The sequence below is a fragment of the Hoplias malabaricus genome, chromosome 5 (assembly GCF_029633855.1).
Source record: "Hoplias malabaricus isolate fHopMal1 chromosome 5, fHopMal1.hap1, whole genome shotgun sequence".
NCBI classification, from domain to species: Eukaryota; Metazoa; Chordata; class Actinopteri; order Characiformes; family Erythrinidae; genus Hoplias; species Hoplias malabaricus.
In genome coordinates this window covers 53,252,911-53,271,827 of record NC_089804.1, presented here as the reverse complement: position 1 = coordinate 53,271,827, position 18,917 = coordinate 53,252,911, and the positions used below count along the sequence as shown (strand labels likewise).

At 43.8% G+C, this 18,917-nt stretch overlaps 2 protein-coding genes across 3 annotated transcripts; one reads left to right on the top strand and one right to left on the bottom strand.

The window, feature by feature from the left end:
• The first annotated feature begins 1,736 nt into the window (after positions 1 to 1,736).
• Positions 1,737 to 12,883, top strand: si:dkey-261l7.2 (uncharacterized protein LOC569751 homolog). Of its 2 annotated transcripts, none has more exons than XM_066672997.1 (7): positions 1,737 to 2,040; positions 4,187 to 4,313; positions 4,612 to 4,701; positions 4,865 to 4,962; positions 7,686 to 7,849; positions 11,657 to 11,773; positions 11,943 to 12,883. In XM_066672997.1, the coding sequence occupies exons 2-7, from the start codon at positions 4,195 to 4,197 to the stop codon at positions 12,036 to 12,038; spliced, it is 684 nt and encodes a 227-aa protein (XP_066529094.1). In that variant the 5' UTR covers positions 1,737 to 2,040; positions 4,187 to 4,194; the 3' UTR covers positions 12,039 to 12,883. The 2 variants fall into 2 exon arrangements, with proteins under 2 accessions (XP_066529094.1, XP_066529093.1); XM_066672996.1 differs by having other exon boundaries at positions 1,738 to 2,040; positions 4,184 to 4,313.
• Positions 12,884 to 13,359: 476 nt separating this feature from the next.
• Positions 13,360 to 16,847, bottom strand: irak1bp1 (interleukin-1 receptor-associated kinase 1 binding protein 1). The gene is made up of 4 exons (XM_066672995.1): positions 16,543 to 16,847; positions 16,060 to 16,125; positions 15,812 to 15,942; positions 13,360 to 14,008 (listed from the first exon to the last, which is right to left on the bottom strand). The coding sequence occupies exons 1-4, from the start codon at positions 16,822 to 16,824 to the stop codon at positions 13,750 to 13,752; spliced, it is 738 nt and encodes a 245-aa protein (XP_066529092.1). The 5' UTR covers positions 16,825 to 16,847; the 3' UTR covers positions 13,360 to 13,749.
• Positions 16,848 to 18,917: the final 2,070 nt, after the last annotated feature.

Below are 18,917 nucleotides of genomic sequence, written 5' to 3'. Positions count from 1 at the left end.
CTGAATGCCCCAGAGGTTTTAATGAATGATCTGTTGCCATGTCGGTCTTAGAACTCCTGTCATCGTTGGTAATGGTGTGTAATAAGCGTTTTGAATTGCTTATTAAAGAGTCTAGTAGCTCTGACACTTCTCTGATACAGGTCTAACATTTGTCATTGGATAGTTATACAGATGTCTGGATGCTTCCAGTGTAAGATCCCACCCAATAAACATTTAGCCGTTGATTCAACGTTGAAATAACGTAATGACTGCCGTCTAATCAACGTTCTCTTAAGGTTGAAAATGAAAGTTGAAAAGACGTCCAAACACAGACATTGAAAAGACGACTATTAGACGTATTTTGGACGTCCATTGACGTTATTAATTGGTCCCGAAATAAATTGTATAAAACGCGTTTTGGACGTCCACCGACGTTATCGATTGGTCACCACTTAACTAACTTATTAAGATGGATTTTGGACGTCCATTGACGTTTAAAATATGTCCTTGACGGACAGACTACCTTTAGACCTATTTTGAACGTCCAGGGACGTTCCTTGTTTACTGGACAGCCTTTTTTCCTTCTGCACTAATACATTGAAGTAATGAGATGGACTTCCCCTAGAATTTTTAATGTTGATGAGCAGTTTTCTTTGATAGTCTGGCTTCCTTAAGACATGTTTATGCTATATGTGGGGTTCTCTGTGTTCCTTGTAAGGCTGGACATGCTTCACTACAAAGCTGATTTGTATCAATGTTGATACAAATACATTAAACTTCAACTAGAGTTGAGATCACTTTTTTTTTTTTTTACAGTTTGTAGCTTCAGTAGCTTTAGCGCTCTAGGTAACTACCTTTGGGGACGTTTTCCTAGCACATTTTAAAATGCTTAAGCTTTTAATCAATTAGCCTTGTCCTTGGTGTATTTCTGGATCCACAGAGACCCTGAAGAGTATGAAGTATTTATAGAAGATACATGAATGATGAATGAATTTACTTTAGGTAAAGAGAGAATATTATTAACACAAATACACTTATGACAGAGGAGAAGTGCTGAAAGAAGGGGTAGGTTTTTAGCTCAGTTTAAAAAAAAAAATAAGAAAATGCAGAGCAGACATGGAGTCTTCGTGGTAATGAGCTCCAGCTTGGAACTCCTGCCCTGTCCCGTTTTTCACAGTGTATAAACTATTATTTAGTACTTGTTTTTACTCTGTATTTGGGGTCTTTTTTTGGAGTAAAATGAATCTATGAAGCTTTAAACAAGTAGAACGGATACAAACAAAGCACTGAATCCACACTGTGGAGAAAACAATACACAGATAACCATTCCAGTAAAATAAAATGGCTGACATGTAAACAAGGTCATTGGGAGTAGTTTGATGTGAACGTTCTCCGTTTTGGACACATGACAGAGTCAGAAATACTAATGTAGAGACGTCCCTCGTACACAGCAAGTTTAGTCTCATGGTCTTATAAGGCCCCCGGGGATCTTTAGAGGCAGAGAAAACATCCAGAATGAATTTATATATAGAATTGCTGTAAGAATGAATACTATACAGAAAAACACCACATTTTGTGTTCAGTATTTTTTGTGAAGGCTCTGTAACACATACAGCGTGTTTAAGTGTGACTTTACTGAAAGTTACACTGCAGTACGGCGGAACAGTGCTGTAGAACTGACCGGCAGTGTGTCCGGCCTGTGTTTATTTGGTGGAGAACGCCCCCCCTCTGCTGGCGGTCCGCTGTAACTGCACCTTGTAAACAATATCCGCGTGCAGCCCTGACGTGGCGGCGCGAGACACGCACAACTACGCTCTCGTGGGCCACTGCGATTGGTGTGGCGTGTGTGTGTTTGTGCACGCACCGGGGGCAGGTGCAGAACCGAAACCTTCAGTCTATGCAAATATAACGAACGAGTTTTAAAGAGCGCGTGAGGGGACGTGTTATGGGTGTTCATTGGCGCCACGCGACGAAATCCGGCTCACAGTCAGTTCATCGAGAGGGACGGGCGCTCGCTCTTCGTGCAGTAGTTCAGTTTAACTCGTGCACCTGTTACAGCAGGTAAGACCTCTGTGCTTCCTCACGCCGCGTGCTCTTTCTCTTCTCTCCCTTCTGTTCACTTTACGTTGTTTGAGTGCTTTCCCAGTTCAGAAGATTATGTGCTGTTACTATTTCGCAGCTGAGGAGCGGGATATTCCCAGTTCTGTGTTCCTCCTTGTTATTAACGATTTTAAATCCTGTTCCTGTTTTAAAGAGGAACTCCACCGAGCTTTAAAACTCGTAAAGACGTTTCCAGAATGTTCTGGTGGGAAATGGTAGAGGGTCTTGCAGACTCAATTGTTTGACGAATCAGCAACAGACAGCTTTCTGACTCCTTGGAGTTGTTTAAAATCGAGTAGTTCACATTAACACGCTCTGGGTGACTTTGTTAACGTCTTAGCCATTGCACTATTTAATATTTGTGGATGTATCCCTTAGGACTTCCCCTTTAAGGAGGTATATATATCAGTTCTGAGTTCTAGTTTTTCTCTACACTGAAAAACTGGATCATAGAGTTGACAGAGGTGACTTATTAAAGCACAGAAAGTAAATAATTTTTTCCCCACAGTTAGTTTTAACTGCTCTGACCCCTCTGGAAGTTTAGTTCAAGTGTGGGGTTTTAAGGTTTGAACTTTTATTACTTAAATGTAGTTTTTAATCATATTTCTTTGGCCTACATTACTTTGGGTGTTGCACAAAAGCACGTCTTAATATAAATTATATCAATGAATTTATGAAAAGGGCTGTGAGCTTTCCAGGCCTGTAATATCTGACTAATGAAGAAGACAAACGAAGGTGTTTAACATCAGAGATGGATGTAGGTTCACTGTTGTCTTTTATAATTCATTCAGTCATTATCTGTAAGCGCTTATCCAGTTCAGGGTCGCGGTGGGTCCAGAGCCTACCTGGAATCATTGGGCGCAAGGTAGGAACACACCCTGGAGGGGACGCCAGTCCTTCACAGGGCAACACACACACACTCACTCATTCACACCTACAGACACTTTTGAGTCGCTAATCCACCTACCAACATGTGTTTTTGAACTGTGGGAGGAAACCGGAGTACCCAGAGAAAACCCACGCAGACACAGGGAGAACACACCACACTCCTCACAGACAGTCACCCGGAGGAAACCCACACAGACACAGGGAGAACACACCACACTCCTCACAGACAGTCACCCGGAGGAAACCCACACAGACACAGGGAGAACACACCACACTCCTCACAGACAGTCACCCAGAGGAAACCCACGCAGACACAGGGAGAACACACCACACTCCTCACAGACAGTCACCCGGAGGAAACCCATGCAGACACAGAGAGAACACATCACACTTCTCACAGACAGTCACCCAGAGGAAACCCACGCAGACACAGGGAGAACACACCACACTCCTCACAGACAGTCACCCAGAGGAAACCCACGCAGACACAGGGAGAACACACCACACTCCTCACAGACAGTCACCCAGAGGAAACCCACGCAGACACAGGGAGAACACACCACACTCCTCACAGACAGTCACCCAGAGGAAACCCACGCAGACACAGGGAGAACACACCACACTCCTCACAGACAGTCACCCAGAGGAAACCCACGCAGACACAGGGAGAACACACCACACTCCTCACAGACAGTCACCCAGAGGAAACCCACGCAGACACAGGGAGAACACACCACACTCCTCACAGACAGTCACCCAGAGGAAACCCACGCAGACACAGGGAGAACACACCACACTCCTCACAAACAGTCACCCAGAGGAAACCCACGCAGACACAGAGAGAACACACCACACTCCTCACAGACAGTCACCCGGAGGAAACCCACGCAGACACAGAGAGAACACACCACACTCCTCACAGACAGTCACCCGGAGGAAACCCACGCAGACACAGAGAGAACACACCACACTCCTCACAGACAGTCACCCGGAGGTAACCCACACGGACACAGGGAGAACATTAGTGATTAAAAGTAGTTGATCACAACTTTAGGGGGTGGTCTGCGAATGGATTCAAAGAATGTCTCTTCTGTTCCACTGATGTAGAAAAATTCAAACTTAAACAAGAACGAAAACCTGGGATATGTGTTTCCTTTATTGTTAGACAGTCATCATGTGTGCACTGGTGATCTTGTTCTGCGTGAATGTTGTGCAGCAGGTGAAGAGATGCCTCAGCTGAGCACAGTGCTACAGGTGGCACTGTTGTTGTCTACTGTTCCTGTTCAGTATCTGCTCAGCAAGTGGACCAGTGGAACTGCAGCACAGCGCAACCTCGCCACACAAGGGTTAATACAATTACACTCCTTTTTACAGTAAACACACTGAAAGCAATCATATGGAACCAATCAAATGTTCAGTCATCCTCATGATGTCACAATCTTGATGTTGAATGAACATTTATTTCCTGCAAAGACCTAACAACATACAGATAGACATGAGGAAACACAAATAGTCAATTTGGACTTTCGTCTTTCTATATCTAATTTTCTGAAAATATATTTAATTTCTGGTTTGGGTGGATATTAAATACAAGGCTTCTGACTGCACAGTGCTCCATTTACCCTTCTCTCTCGTCTGGTTCAGAATCCTTGACATGTGGGAACATTTGAGGAAATCGTACCTAAACGTATCAGTGTGGGTGGAGTGGCTGAGTTCCTGGATGTCCAGCATTCCGTAAGCCAAGCATCTATTTAAATTAGTTTTATGAAAAAGAGTCCTAAGCCCATCCGCTGTTGACCAAAGCCTTTAGGATTTTAAACCAGGTTTGCCAGGTTTTGACTCTCCAGGACCTGAGAGAGACCCTGTGCCAAGTCGTGTCCGTGTGTGTGTCCCTCAGGTTTTTAGGTGGTCAGGAGCAGGAGATTGGTCAGATGATGCAGGAGGCTTTTGAGCTGGAGATGCTAATGCACAGTAATGAGCAGGGCTACTTCGGAGGTACGTTATCACACGATGGTGTAAAAACAATTTGTGTCGGTTCATTTTTGGAATTTTAAAATATGGTATTATATTTTATAATTATATTAAATATAGAACGAACTGAATACTGAATGGGCGGCACGGTGGCGCAGCAGGTAGGTGTCGCAGTCACACAGCTCCAGGGGCCTGGAGGTTGTGGGTTTGAGTCCCGCTCTGGGTGACTGTCTGTGAGGAATGTGGTGTGTTCTCTCTGTGTCTGCGTGGGTTTCCTCCGGGTGACTGTCTGTGAGGAGTGTGGTGTGTTCTCTCTGTGTCTGCGTGGGTTTCCTCCGGGTGAATGTCTGTGAGGAGTGTGGTGTGTTCTCCCTGTGTCTGCGTGGGTTTCCTCCGGGTGACTGTCTGTGAGGAGAGTGGTGTGTTCTCCCTGTGTCTGCGTGGGTTTCCTCCGGGTGACTGTCTGTGAGGAGTGTGTTGTGTTCTCCCTGTGTCTGCGTGGGTTTCCTCCGGGTGACTGTCTGTGAGGAGAGTGGTGTGTTCTCTCTGTGTCTGCGTGGGTTTCCTCCGGGTGACTGTCTGTGAGGAGTGTGGTGTGTTCTCTGTGTCTGCGTGGGTTTCCTCCGGGTGCTCCGGTTTCCTCCCACAGTCCAAAAACACACGTTGGTAGGTGGATTGGCGACTCAAAAGTGTCCGTAGGTATGAGCGAGTGTCTATAGACTTACACATACTGTATTCAACAAAAAATAGTGAGCTGATGTTTTTTTTTTTTTTTTTACACGTACTAAAGGTGCATTCCATATTAACTCAGGCATAACCGAGTACCTCTGCTGGGCAAGTGAAGTCCCCTTTTATTCAAATATATGATTGTAAACCCAGTCCTTCATCTCTAAATATTACCACAGTTCATTTCAACCTGACTGTGTTCGAATCATAATTCCTCAGAAATGTACACCCCCCCTGCCCCCCTCCATAAATTTGTCATAACAAATTCAAACAGTTTCATATGAAACTGACAGAGTCCCTGAAGACCTTCTGTTCTATAAATAACTGTCTGTTTAGCTCCTGTGTTTTCTACCGCAGAGCAGCGGGCCAGAATTAAGACTCAAATGACAACACCGGCACAATTTCTAGAGAAATGAAGGGGATCTTTTTCGTGTTCACACTTTAGGCTTTAGGCTAAAATATATTTGAAGGCATTAAGTCAAAAGTGAAATAAAATCTGGATCATAAACTCCATCCAGTCCATTTTATCCCAAAGGCTGGAGCTCCAACAGTCCAGAGAACAGATTCATTGCTCCACTGCCCATGTAGTCCATGCTGGAGATGGAGCATAGTAACATTAGGCTCATGTGCAGCTGCTCCAGAGCATCCCATTTTGTTTCATGCTTTCCTATGAAGGTTACAGCTGTTGTTAGGGAATTGGGCGTTTAACCGGAAGGTTGCCAGTTTGATCCCCAGAGCCGGCAGCTCATGACTGATGTGCCCTTGTGCAAGGCATCCAACCCCCAACCGCTCCCCGGGCGCCATGGCTAAGGCTGCCCACCACTCCGGGTATGTGTGCTCACCGCCTCCTAGGATTGTGTTAAATGCGGAAAACAAATTCCTCTGTGTGCAAGCACTGTGGCCAATAAAGTGATTCATTCATTCATTCATTATCTGTAACCGTTTATCCAGTTCAGGGTCACGGTGGGTCCAGAGCCTACCTGGAATCATTGGGCGCAAGGCAGGAATACACCCTGGAGGGGGCGCCAGTCCTTCACAGGGCAACACACACACACACATTCACCTGTGTTTTTGAACTGTGGGAGGAAACCGGAACACCCAGAGGAAACCCACGGCGACACAGGGAAAACACACCACACTCCTGACAGACATTCACCCGGAGGAAACCCACACAGACACAGGGAGAACACACCACACTCCTCACAGACAGTCACCCGGAGGAAACCCACACAGACACAGGGAGAACACACCACACTCCTCACAGACAGTCACCCGGAGCAGGACTCGAACCCACAACCTCCAGGCCCCTGGAGCTATGTGACTGCGACAGTACTTGCTGCACCACCGTGCCCCCCCCCCCAAACAAGTAATTCTAATTCTACACAGGCTACAAATAAACACTTTACAAACATCTGGCCATTTAGTCTTTGTGGGTATATTAATGGTATGACATGTAGAGTCTAGCTACACAAACTGAAAAAAAGTCTGGCCGTGGTGATAGGACTTATTTCTAACACCCTGCAGTAATTTGTCTTGATCGTCCAGTTTGGATCCCCAGTTTGTCATCTGCAGAAGTCATGGCATTGCAGTACACCTGTCAGATTCAAGCTGAATTTTCTGCATATTTAAACTGATCGAGATCTTAAAAGATCAGACAGAGAAGTCTGAAATGAGAAACAGTGGTGGTTATAGGCACCAAGCATTCCACAGAACAATATCTCATTCATCAATCATCAGACATTGTACTTCTAAAAAGATGTAATTCACAAAAATGTTTAATTGCGGTTTGACAAAGGAGTTTAGCAATTCACATCTGTTCAAATTTAATACAGCTCAGTTATTCCTGCAGGTCACTTTTAGGAAAGGCATAAAAATAGCAAGGTATTGAACTTTGCTTTCTTTTTTGTGTGTGTGTGTGTGTGTGTGTGTGTGTGTGTGTGTGCGCGTGTGTGTGTGTGTGTGTGTGCGCGTGTGTGTGCGCGTGTGTGTGCGCGTGTGCGTGTCGCGCTCTCTCTCTGAAGTCTCAGACGAGCGCCGTAGCCCCAGGCCAGAATATGTGCTGCACCGTGTTGGGGAGGTTGTCATGGAGACACAGAATCGCATGGTAGGGGTAGTAGTGGGCTGGGACACTGGACTGCGAGTTCCACCGGAGTGGATCAAGAGGAAACAAATGACAGACTCTGAGGTTTGTCTAACACAGACACACACAGTAAACAACATAAGTTTTCCAGAGGTTACATTTTTCAATCTGTATCTACATCTGTTTAAATAATAATACTGTAATTAGTCTCAAAATACTTTACAAATGCGTAAATGTTAAAGTCACATATGTTTAACTGTTCACAAATGAACACATCCCAATCTGTCTCTCACAGTCTGCAATTTGTATAAATACAGTTACATTCATAAATACATTTGTTTTTGTTTTTCATAGATATCACATTTTTTTGCGAAAATAAATACATTTCTTTAAATTTACATTGAATATATTTGTAAAGTCAAAGTCTCGAATTTAAAATGTATTTGTAAAATGTAGAATCTGCGTTTGTGGATCAAATGACTCCCGTGTTTTCCGTGACATGCATTTGTTTATTTCCTCTCACGGGTTTTTGGATTTTGAGACTTTCCTTTGGCATTTCACCGGATCCAAATACAAATGCAGCCTGATCCACAAGTGTGGCCAGCAGGCGAACAAGCCACCGCTAGGTGTCACTGTTGTTTCCCCCAGTGTCTCAGGACTGACCTGTTGCTCTCAGGGCCACAGCGAAACAACCCCCTGTAGGCGGGACTGTGACTCCATTGGCTGATGCAGTAAATGATAAACAGCTAACTCTGGCTGCTGATTGGCTAAATAAAAGTGATGACCAATGAGAAGCGCATATTCTGTTTCGGAGCCTTGGGGTATCTGTCTGAAACAAATCACCTGTTTTAACAATCCAATCTCAAAATTACGAAACATATCAGTCCAATAAACAACACGGATTCCGTCCAAATACGGGATGATTTTAACGTATTTTATTTGACAACCCTAGTCTGCAGCAAAATTAGGGAAGTTCTGTAGGATTTTAACGTCGTTAAATTTAGGGCACCTTCAAAAGCAATCCCCAGTGATCCCCAGCTCCTAACTGTCTGTGATATGAAGCTGAATTCAGCGGCTTTTTGTTCAAACTTCCACATTAAAAGTTGCGCAAATGCGTCTCCATTTAAGTTGTCCCCCCACGTCCTAAAACAACAGCGACACCTAGCGGTGGTTTGTTCGCCTGCTGGCCACTGTGACTAGTGACTAGATCCACAAACGCAGATTCTACAGTTTACAAATAAATTTTAAATTCGAAACTTCAACTTTATTTGCATATTTAAATTTAAACAAATGTATTTATTTTCGCATAAAATTGTGATATATCTATGAAAACTAAACACATGTATTCATTTGTGAAGAGTGAAACATATTTGTGACTTGTGTTTTATTTGTGGATTAACATTTATGCATTTGTAAAGTATTTTGAGACTAATCTCTCCAGATAGTAGTCAACCTGCAAATCAAAATGAATGTGTTTTATTGTTTTAGTTCATGTGCTTGGGCATAATGCATAACTCATCATATCACTTCTTTTGAAAAACAAAATTCTTGTTTTTCTATAATCTTATCAGAATGTAATGTCTTTTCCCTGCCTCTAAAATCACATTTTATCTCTCCCTTGCACCATGTTCCTTTATCTTGAGTGAAACACTAAGCTCGCTCAGAGGTGCTGTTCCTGATCCTGGTAGTGTCGCAGTCACACAGCTCCAGGGGCCTGGAGGTTGTGGGTTCGATTCCCGCTCCGGGTGACTGTCTGTGAGGAGTGTGGTGTGTTCTCCCTGTGTCTGCGTGGGTTTCCTCCAGGTGACTGTCTGTGAGGAGTGTGGTGTGTTCTCCCTGTGTCTGCGTGGGTTTCCTCCGGGTGACTGTCTGTGAGGAGTGTGGTGTGTTCTCCCTGTGTCTGCGTGGGTTTCCTCCGGGTGACTGTCTGTGAGGAGTGTGGTGTGTTCTCCCTGTGTCCGCATGGGTTTCCTCCGGGTGACTGTCCCAGTAGCTTTTGTTACAGGGGAAACACATTAAAATCACTGTCTAGAGTCATACACGACAGATGAGGCAGAGAGACTAGGCTGAAGAAGGCTGGTGTATTTCTGAAAAAAGCATGAAGTTACAGCTGTGCTGATGATAGCCAACTGTAAATTTTTGTGGAACAAAATGGTTCAAGTGCTTTAAATAAAATAACAACTTGTTTGTCCAATGGAGTGGATTAATACTATTTTTAATTAAACAAAGGAAAAACAGAAATTCTTATAATTGGTAATGACATGGAGAGAAAAGTTTTAAAAGAATTAGGAATGGGTTCCACCATCAAAAGACTCCATTCTTACTTTTTAATTTCACAATGACATTGTGAGAAAAGCAGCAATCTCTCACTGATGCTCCACTAACCTATAATAGGGAGAATAGAGCCTCTGCCATTGCTACTCTGGGCTCGGCACTGCAGAAACTGCACTATGGAACTATTTGGAGGAGGGTAGGTGCAAAAATACCAAATCTGACAGTGTTCTTTTAAAAAAATATTATACGAGTTGGACATTTTCTCAGACTGCAGGATGATGAGAAGTTGATCCCTGCTTTTGTTTTCTTTGTGACTAGACTACTGTAATGTGCTATTCACTGGTTTACCAAAAACCACAGCTGACAGACTAAAGCTTGTTCAGAACACTGCAGCTAGAGCATTAACACACACAAAAAGAGAGCATATAAGATGTGTTTTTGCTTCATTACACCAGCTGCCCGTCTCCTTTTAAATATTTCCATTTATGTTGGTTTAAATATCTCTTGATGGATTAGAACCTACAAACATCCCAGAATATCTGGCAGATTATGTTCCAAAACTTGGTTTAAAATCCAAGTACTGCATTATTGAAAGCACAAAAAAAAAGACTTCCACATTTGATTTGGATTAGCATATTCTTATCAGTTTGGCTTTTGTTTATTTTAATTGTATTTATCTATCAGCTGCGCAGCAGGTTGGTGTCGCAGTTACACAGCTCCAGGGACCTAGAGGTTGTGGGTTCAAGTCCCGCTTCGGGTGACTGTCTGTGAGGAGTGTGGTGTGTTCTCCCTGTGTCTGCGTGGGTTTCCTCCGGGTGACTGTCTGTGAGGAGTGTGGTGTGTTCTCCCTGTGTCTGCGTGGGTTTCCTCCGGGCGACTGTCTGTGAGGAGTGTGGTGTGTTCTCCCTGTGTCTGCGTGGGTTTCCTCCGGGCGACTGTCTGTCAGGAGTGTGGTGTGTTCTCTCTGTGTCTGCGTGGGTTTCCTCCGGGTGACTGTCTGTCAGGAGTGTGGTGTGTTCTCCCTGTGTCTGCGTGGGTTTCCTCCGGGTGACTGTCTGTGAGGAGTGTGGTGTGTTCTCCCTGTGTCTGCGTGGGTTTCCTCCGGGCGACTGTCTGTGAGGAGTGTGGTGTGTTCTCCCTGTGTCTGCGTGGGTTTCCTCCGGGTGACTGTCTGTCAGGAGTGTGGTGTGTTCTCCCTGTGTCTGCGTGGGTTTCCTCCGGGTGACTGTCTGTGAGGAGTGTGGTGTGTTCTCCCTGTGTCTGCGTGGGTTTCCTCCGGGCGACTGTCTGTCAGGAGTGTGGTGTGTTCTCCCTGTGTCTGCGTGGGTTTCCTCCGGGTGACTGTCTGTGAGGAGTGTGGTGTGTTCTCCCTGTGTCCGCGTGGGTTTCCTCCGGGTGCTCCGGTTTCCACCCACAGTCCAAAAACACACATTGGTAGGTGGATTGGTGACTCAAGAGTGTCCGTAGGTGTGCATGAGTGTCTGAGTGTGTGTTGCCCTGTAAAGGACTGGCGCCCCCTCCAGGGTGTATTCCCGCCTTGCGCCCGATGATTCCAGGTAGGCTCTGGACCCACCGTGACCCTGAACTGGATAAGCGCTTACAGATAATGAATGAATTAATGTTTTCATTCCTATGTAGGTGAACAGACTGAAGGACACTCCACACTACAGGGTTCTGTTCAGTGGACCTAACGACTCCTCACTGATGATTGGATACCTGCCCCAGAATGCAATCCATCTGGTTCAGGGATATGAGGTACACAGAAATTCATCCTTCTGTCTCTCTTACTTGCATAAGTACTATATACACTACTGCATTGGATATGCTTGTAATTGTAAATATTCTCTATTGTACTACAAATTTTACATTCTTAAATTTACACTTTATTCGGGAATTACTTTTTTAATGCCGTTTCATTCTGCAGCCAGAAATCCCCACTCTGGATAACTATTTCTATCACTTCGATGGGAATAGATTTGTGATGCAGGACTGGCTGAAAGAGATTTATCCTGAAGACTGACAGATGGAGAATAACAAACAGGACACTACTGTACTCCCACTATGATGGTGTGGAAGTTGTTCTCAGTAGTGGACCGGTGTTTCGAGTTAGCACTCAGTCACTTTACACTGCTGCTTAAAAGCCAGTTCTCGAGTCTCTTACTCCATGAACTGGGCTGCAAACATTTAGAAATCTTGCTTACAGGGCTCTTAAGGTGGTTTGATTTGGGACTGCAGGGATATTAATGTGGCATTGCTTTAATTTCATTACATGAAGAATCCAGGTAGAAATCAAACAGTTTCCTACCTCTGCCATAGACTTTAAATATGTGACCAAAGGTTTGTAGACGCTAAGAATTATTTCAAAGGCAAGGGTATAAAGTTGGGTTCTGCTGACATTAATGTCTTTACTCATCTGGGAAGGCTTTAGACTAGATGTTAATGTAAGGATGAGGACATGGCAACGTTAGTGAGAACAGTGGAGCTCCATCCCTCCAGAGGACACAGTTCCACTGCTCCACAGCCTATTTCCATGGGGAGATTTGAATCAATCTTGCCTAGAATTAGCATTGGGCATAGTGAACATAAGCTCCATGTCCACTATCAGCATCTCAAATTATACAGGACTTCTACAAACCTTTGGACATATACTGGGCATTGCTATTCATTGAAAGACTGACAATCAAACGAAGCACCAACTGATAGAATGAGACTTTCTAGTCGGTTAATTACCAGTGTGGAGCTACTTAATTCACTGCTTTTGGAGAATGTGATTCAGGACAATGCAGTTCATGTGATCCGTGTATGAAGTAAAAAAGTATTGTATTTTTAAATGTTTTTGAAGATACCAACAGTGTTTCAAGATTATGTCCCAGTAATGAAAATTAAACAGTTAAAACACACAAAAACAGAGAGAGAACAGCTGGGCAATGTGTACGTCAGAGGTTGTTGGGTGAAGTGTTCATGTATTGCATTTATTTCAGTTTCTCGCATTGTTTCCATGTTACAGTTTGCATAACTGAGCATAAAGGAGGTGTCTTTAAGGACCATGATCATCGAATAGCAGAGAGGACTGTTTCTAAGTCTCTCTTAGAAACAATAAATCAAACAATAAAACGTTACGGGGAAAAAGAAAGCACAGTATTTTAAAGATTGTTCCTAAGAATTTGAGAAAACTGTGGCTGGTGGATGAAGTTTCTCATGTACATCATGTTTTCGCATTTATACTTAAGAGCTGTCCTCCCTCTCTTTGATAAAGAATCATTGATGTAATTGTTTTGCTCATTCCCTTGCGTTTTGTTTGTAGAATTGCTTTGAATTTAAGAATATAATAAAATATTTGTATTAATGTGATTGTGTCACTTAAGATTTTTATTATTGTTCTAAAATTACACCATTTTAAAAGCAGTAAAACATTCTTGTTTTAAAATATATCTAGAATGATTAGGTTAAAATGATTTGTCATTGACACAAAAATATCCAACAGTGTAAACAACATTCAGGCTGAAACACTGACTGCTAATGCTATTATTAGCTCTGCGCTGTGGCTATTAGCCTCTCTGATTTGTTAGCCACATCGGTCCCTCAACACTAGGGTATAACTTTATGGCCCTAAATTTGGGCTAAAGATAAAACCTGAAGACATTTTTCAACCAAACCACCGGATTCACCTTAAGCCACAGAATCATGTCAAGATCAGAGTCTACACAAGACTCCCACCGTGAGCATTTACTTCAGAACTTCTTCCTTGTGATGTCTTTAGGCCTCAGCTCGAATGTTACAAAAACTCGTGATGATGCGCACACAGCCGTTTGGCCTACTTTCTGCTGTAGCGTTAAAGGGACAGCCACACCATCTTGTTGGCCGTAGGTCCACTCCCGGGTTTCCTCTTCTCGCACCAGTAGGGGGCGCCCCAGAGCCTGTCCCAGCACATTACACACATCCTTTGCTTTGAAGCGGGCTGTCTCCACAGCTGCCACAAACACTCGTCTTCTGCAGAAGGCATAAAACACTGCATTATATATATGTGTATAAAATGTGTTCAATTAAAAGGAACAGTTTAAAGGTCTTCTCACAAACAAATCAATAAGGATCTGAGGTTGCACTCTCTATTTGTCCTTGGATATGTTCACTGCACTCCAAAGTTGTGTGCATTTCCCCTTTGAGGATTAGGTTCACCACACAAACCTCAATGGTAGCCTGTGAAAACCTAACACTCAACCCCCTGCTGTCATGTCCCTGTTTTTACGGAGTTGTGGTGGGGAAAATCCAATGTTCTAGCTCTACCGATACTTAGGCATTTGTAGCCATACACAGTCATGTCAGAATATTGTGACCACCTACACTCAGTGTCCATTCTCTCAGCTCCACTCACCATACAGGAGCACTTTGCAGTTCTAAAATGTCCGACTGTAGTCCAGCTGTTGCGCTGCATGCTCGTTTGTACCCTTGTTCAATTGTCAGGACCCCAATAGGACTAGTGCAGGTATGATTTGGGTGGTGTGTTAGTTAGAGTTGTGCAGGTACGAGTGGATCAGACACAGCAGTGCTGCAGGAGTTGTTAAACCCCTCAGGGTCACTGCTGGACTGAGAATAGTCCACCAAACAAAAATATGTCCAGTGACCAACCATGAAGGACTAGAGAACTATCATCAAAAACTGCAGCAACAGAGGAGCTACTGTCTCAGGTCTGACACCTATGAGGTAGAACAAGAAGGTAGGTGTGGACACAGTTTTTAAAAACTCTACAGTAAATATTGGCTTAAGTAGGTGTAGATTACATAATTTACAGTTTAATTTAACAGTTGTTATGAGACATGCAGTCACCAAGTGATCATCCGTTTGTGGTTTAATTTGGCTAATGCTTATTGCCAGGGTAAAGGTCTGAGTTGGTTGCAGTAGGGCGTATAGTCACTGATAGTATTTATGGCATGAATTGAAATCGTTCAAGACTATAACACACAGACAGAGGAGGGTGCATATTTAAAAAAAAAAACAGCTAAATGAACGTTCTTTGAAAATTGTAATGGTGTGGAAAAAGAAAAAAAATATATATTTACCATCTGACTGAAGTTATAAAAAATCTTCACATAAAAATTAATTCATTCATTATCTGTAACCCTTATCCAGTTCAGGGTCGCGGTGGGTCCAGAGCCTACCTGGAATCATTGGGCACAAGGCAGGAATACACCCTGGATGGGGCACCAGTCCTTCACAGGGCAACACACACACACACACACACACACACACACACATTCAATCACACCTACGGACACTTTTGGATACACCACACTCCTCACAGACAGTCACCCGGAGGAAACCCACGCAGCCACAGAGAGAACACACCACACTTCTCACAGACAGTCACCTGGAGGAAACCCACGCGGACACAGGGAGAACACACCAACTCCTCACAGACAGTCACCCGGAGGAAACCCACGCAGACACAGGAAGAACACACCAACTCCTCACAGACAGTCACCCGGAGGAAACCCACGCGGACACAGGGAGAACACACCACACTCCTCACAGACAGTCACCCGGAGGAAACCCACGCAGACACAGGGAGAACACACTCCTCACAGACAGTCAGACAGACTGCCACACAGACAGACACTCCTCACAGACAGTCACCTGGAGCGGGAATCGAACCCACAACCTCCAGGTACCTGCTGCACCACCGTGCTGCTCTCAGATAAAAATTATTGTTTTAATATAGCTACAGCTATTGATCTGTATGGTTATGATTATATGGTTTAATGGAGGACATTTAAAACAAACAAAGGTTTCACTTACCTTAACAAACTGAGACATTCATCACTGTGTGAGAAATGAGGCTCTCCAACACACACACTTTTATCCAGTTTTTCAATCAGCACAGAGCGCACACACTCCATTGTTTTGAAATCTGAAAACACTCCACTCACCTGTCTCACACACAGACACACAGACACACACACACACAAACACACAAATCTTTGCTAAGCTGGTGTTAATGTCTTTATTTATGTATTAAATTCCTCATGTTATGTAAGTACTCAAACCTCAGTTTGCATGCGAAAGAGATCCCCGTCTCTCTGAACGAATTTGGTCACAACTAGGTCCTCTTCCTGTCAAAAAGGGAAAAGTTGAATACAGTTCATTAAAGCTGCCTTCACTGTAGACACTGATGTTCTGGTATGCATGCACATCTTGTATAATGTCCATAAAAATAACATGGAATGCAATGGGATGCTCAGGATCAGCTACACATGAGTCTAACTTCACCAAGCTCAAGCCCCCAGCACTGACCTGTGGAGCAGTAGCATTGTGTTCTATACAATGATTGAGCTTAAAGTAAGGTGATCTCGTATTGTGTCATGGTTTGGACAATATTATTCTAGTAAACTTCATGCTTTGTGGTGGTTTGTAACGTGTTACAGCAGCAAATTCACTGGATAACTAGGTTGTGTGATAGACTGAGTAGTAAACTCACTCCAACATAGGTTGTGTGGTTTGGAGGGTGTTGTCTACAATAGTAAACTCACTCTAACTCCGTGTTGTGTGATGGTTTGGAGGATATACTCTAGTCTCCTGTTAACGCTGCTCTGCGCCTCTTTGTGGCTGGGTTTGTTGCTAGAGACAGAGACGGTGAGAGCGGCTGTGTCCGGCGGACAGTTCAGCTCCGCACTTCCGGTCACCTCCAGACGCCGCTCCTGAGGACACCCCGCTTTATCCGTGGAGTTCGTTGCTAATTCTTCCGGTAGTCCACGCAGCCCGCCACGGATCGGAATCAATGCCGAAAATACCCGAGTCGGACTCACCGCCATAACGCTACAGCCACAAGCGCTATGGCAACGAGCGCGGGGGACGACGGGAAATATATTTCAAATTAATATCAACCTGTTAACACCAACAATATCAAAAATTATTTTGTTTTGCACTAGAGTATACGTGTTTATTACATTTTATAGTATTTATGTCAGCTCACCGACAAATCAATACAAAAACTGAGCACGTAGAGTTCAATTATTTATTATTTTTTTGCATGTGTTAAAATCTCTTAACCGCCAGGGGACAGCACAGGCCGTCACACTGGGTTTAAACTCAGACCCAAGTGTGTTTGGTCTCTCATTACACTACATACATGAAAAGGTTACAAAAGAAATACAAATACAAAGAAATTGTGCTCCAAAATATTAATTTTCTGTCAAATTCCTCTTGAATAGGTTTTGGAGTGGGTTTGGAGCCAGGTAGGAATACAGCCAGGACCCGGCACTAGGTCATTCACAGTTTTGCTCAGCTAATGTACCAACATGATCACCTGGAGGAAACCTGTGCAGATAAGGCACGGGAAGAACACAACAAACTCTTCACAGACAGTGACCCAAAGCAAGTAGCTAACAAACCCAAGACCCTGAAGCTCTGCAGCTGTGTGATAATAGTGATATTATTGCCACCTTTGCTGCCCTGCTTCAAAAATGTGCAAGACAAATGCCTACAGACACTATTAACACACCCACACACATATAATAACATTAATAATCATCATTTTTATATTTGAACAAGATTTCTCTTGAACTGATATTACATTTCAGTTGAGACTAAGGATGAAAATGTAATCCTAGAGCAAGAACATTTTCGTGTGACATTTTTATAGACACCTCTTAACCCTAAAATGTCAGTGTTTGATCCTCTATATTTAAAAATAAGTAGTCACTAAAGAGTGCAGCAGGTTAGTGTCGCAGTCACACAGTCCAGGGACCTGGAGGTTGTGGGTTCGATTCCCGCTCCGGGTGACTGTCTGTGAGGAGTTGGTGTGTTCTCTCTTTGTCCGCGTGGGTTTCCTCCTGGTGCGCCGGTTTCCTCCCACAGTCCAAAAACACATGTTGGTAGGTGGATTGGCGACTCAACAGTGTGTGTGTGTTGCCCTGTGAAGGACTGGCACCCCCTCCAGGGTGTGTTCCTGCCTTACGCCCAATGATTCCACGTAGGCTCTGGATCCACCGTGACCCTGAACTGGTTAAGCGGTTACAGATAATGAATGAATACTAATGAATAGTCACTAAAGAATTTCTTTTCTTTTTGCATGTAGTCTTTTGTTAAATGATATTGTAGTCTATCAGAAGTAGATGACACAATGTTCCATATCTCAGCTGCAGGCAGGTCGTAGTCATTGTGAATATTGTCCCAAATGCAGTTCTCTACACACAGAGCCGTTTGTTTGCATTCGAGTACGGAGGACTCTCGTTCTAATCTGGGCTGAACATGGAGGACGTGTTTGTTGATCCTGTCTCGGGTTGCGCATATTTCCACGACTGGCTTTCTGAAACTGTATATCTGATCATGTGCCTTCTGCCAAGATCTGCGCAGCGAGCTCTTTGTATTTGCTTAGCCGTGTGGGTTTGGCCCCTGGAGCTCGGCCATGCTATTGAAGGAGCGGATATTTTAATTTTGAGCACTCAGAGAGAGTTGGGGGATATTAAAACAGACTTCAAACGGAATGATAAGAGCCACAGATAGGCCAAGCACACAGGGATAAATATTGGGGAATGGGCTATTGAGCTAAAGCCTCAGAGGCACACACTCTGCACTGACCCCAAATCTGTTAGATATGAGGAGAGAAAGTGTCAGCTTCAGTTCTACTAATACACAAATGCATTAATGCACTGCGTGTTTTTACGTTTTACTGCACTAACATACTGCATTCCACCCATGCACTCATTACTGAGCCCTTCATGAGGTAAGTGTAGAGGCAGGACCAGAATAATAAAAACATTATAATAATATCCTTGCACTTCAGATAAGTTATTCAGGATTACTTTTAACTGACCTCTGCTGACCTTTATATTGTATCCTACATTATACTCTACATGAATTCTAAATACAATGACAGTTGTTTTATGAATAATCTCCTCATGTA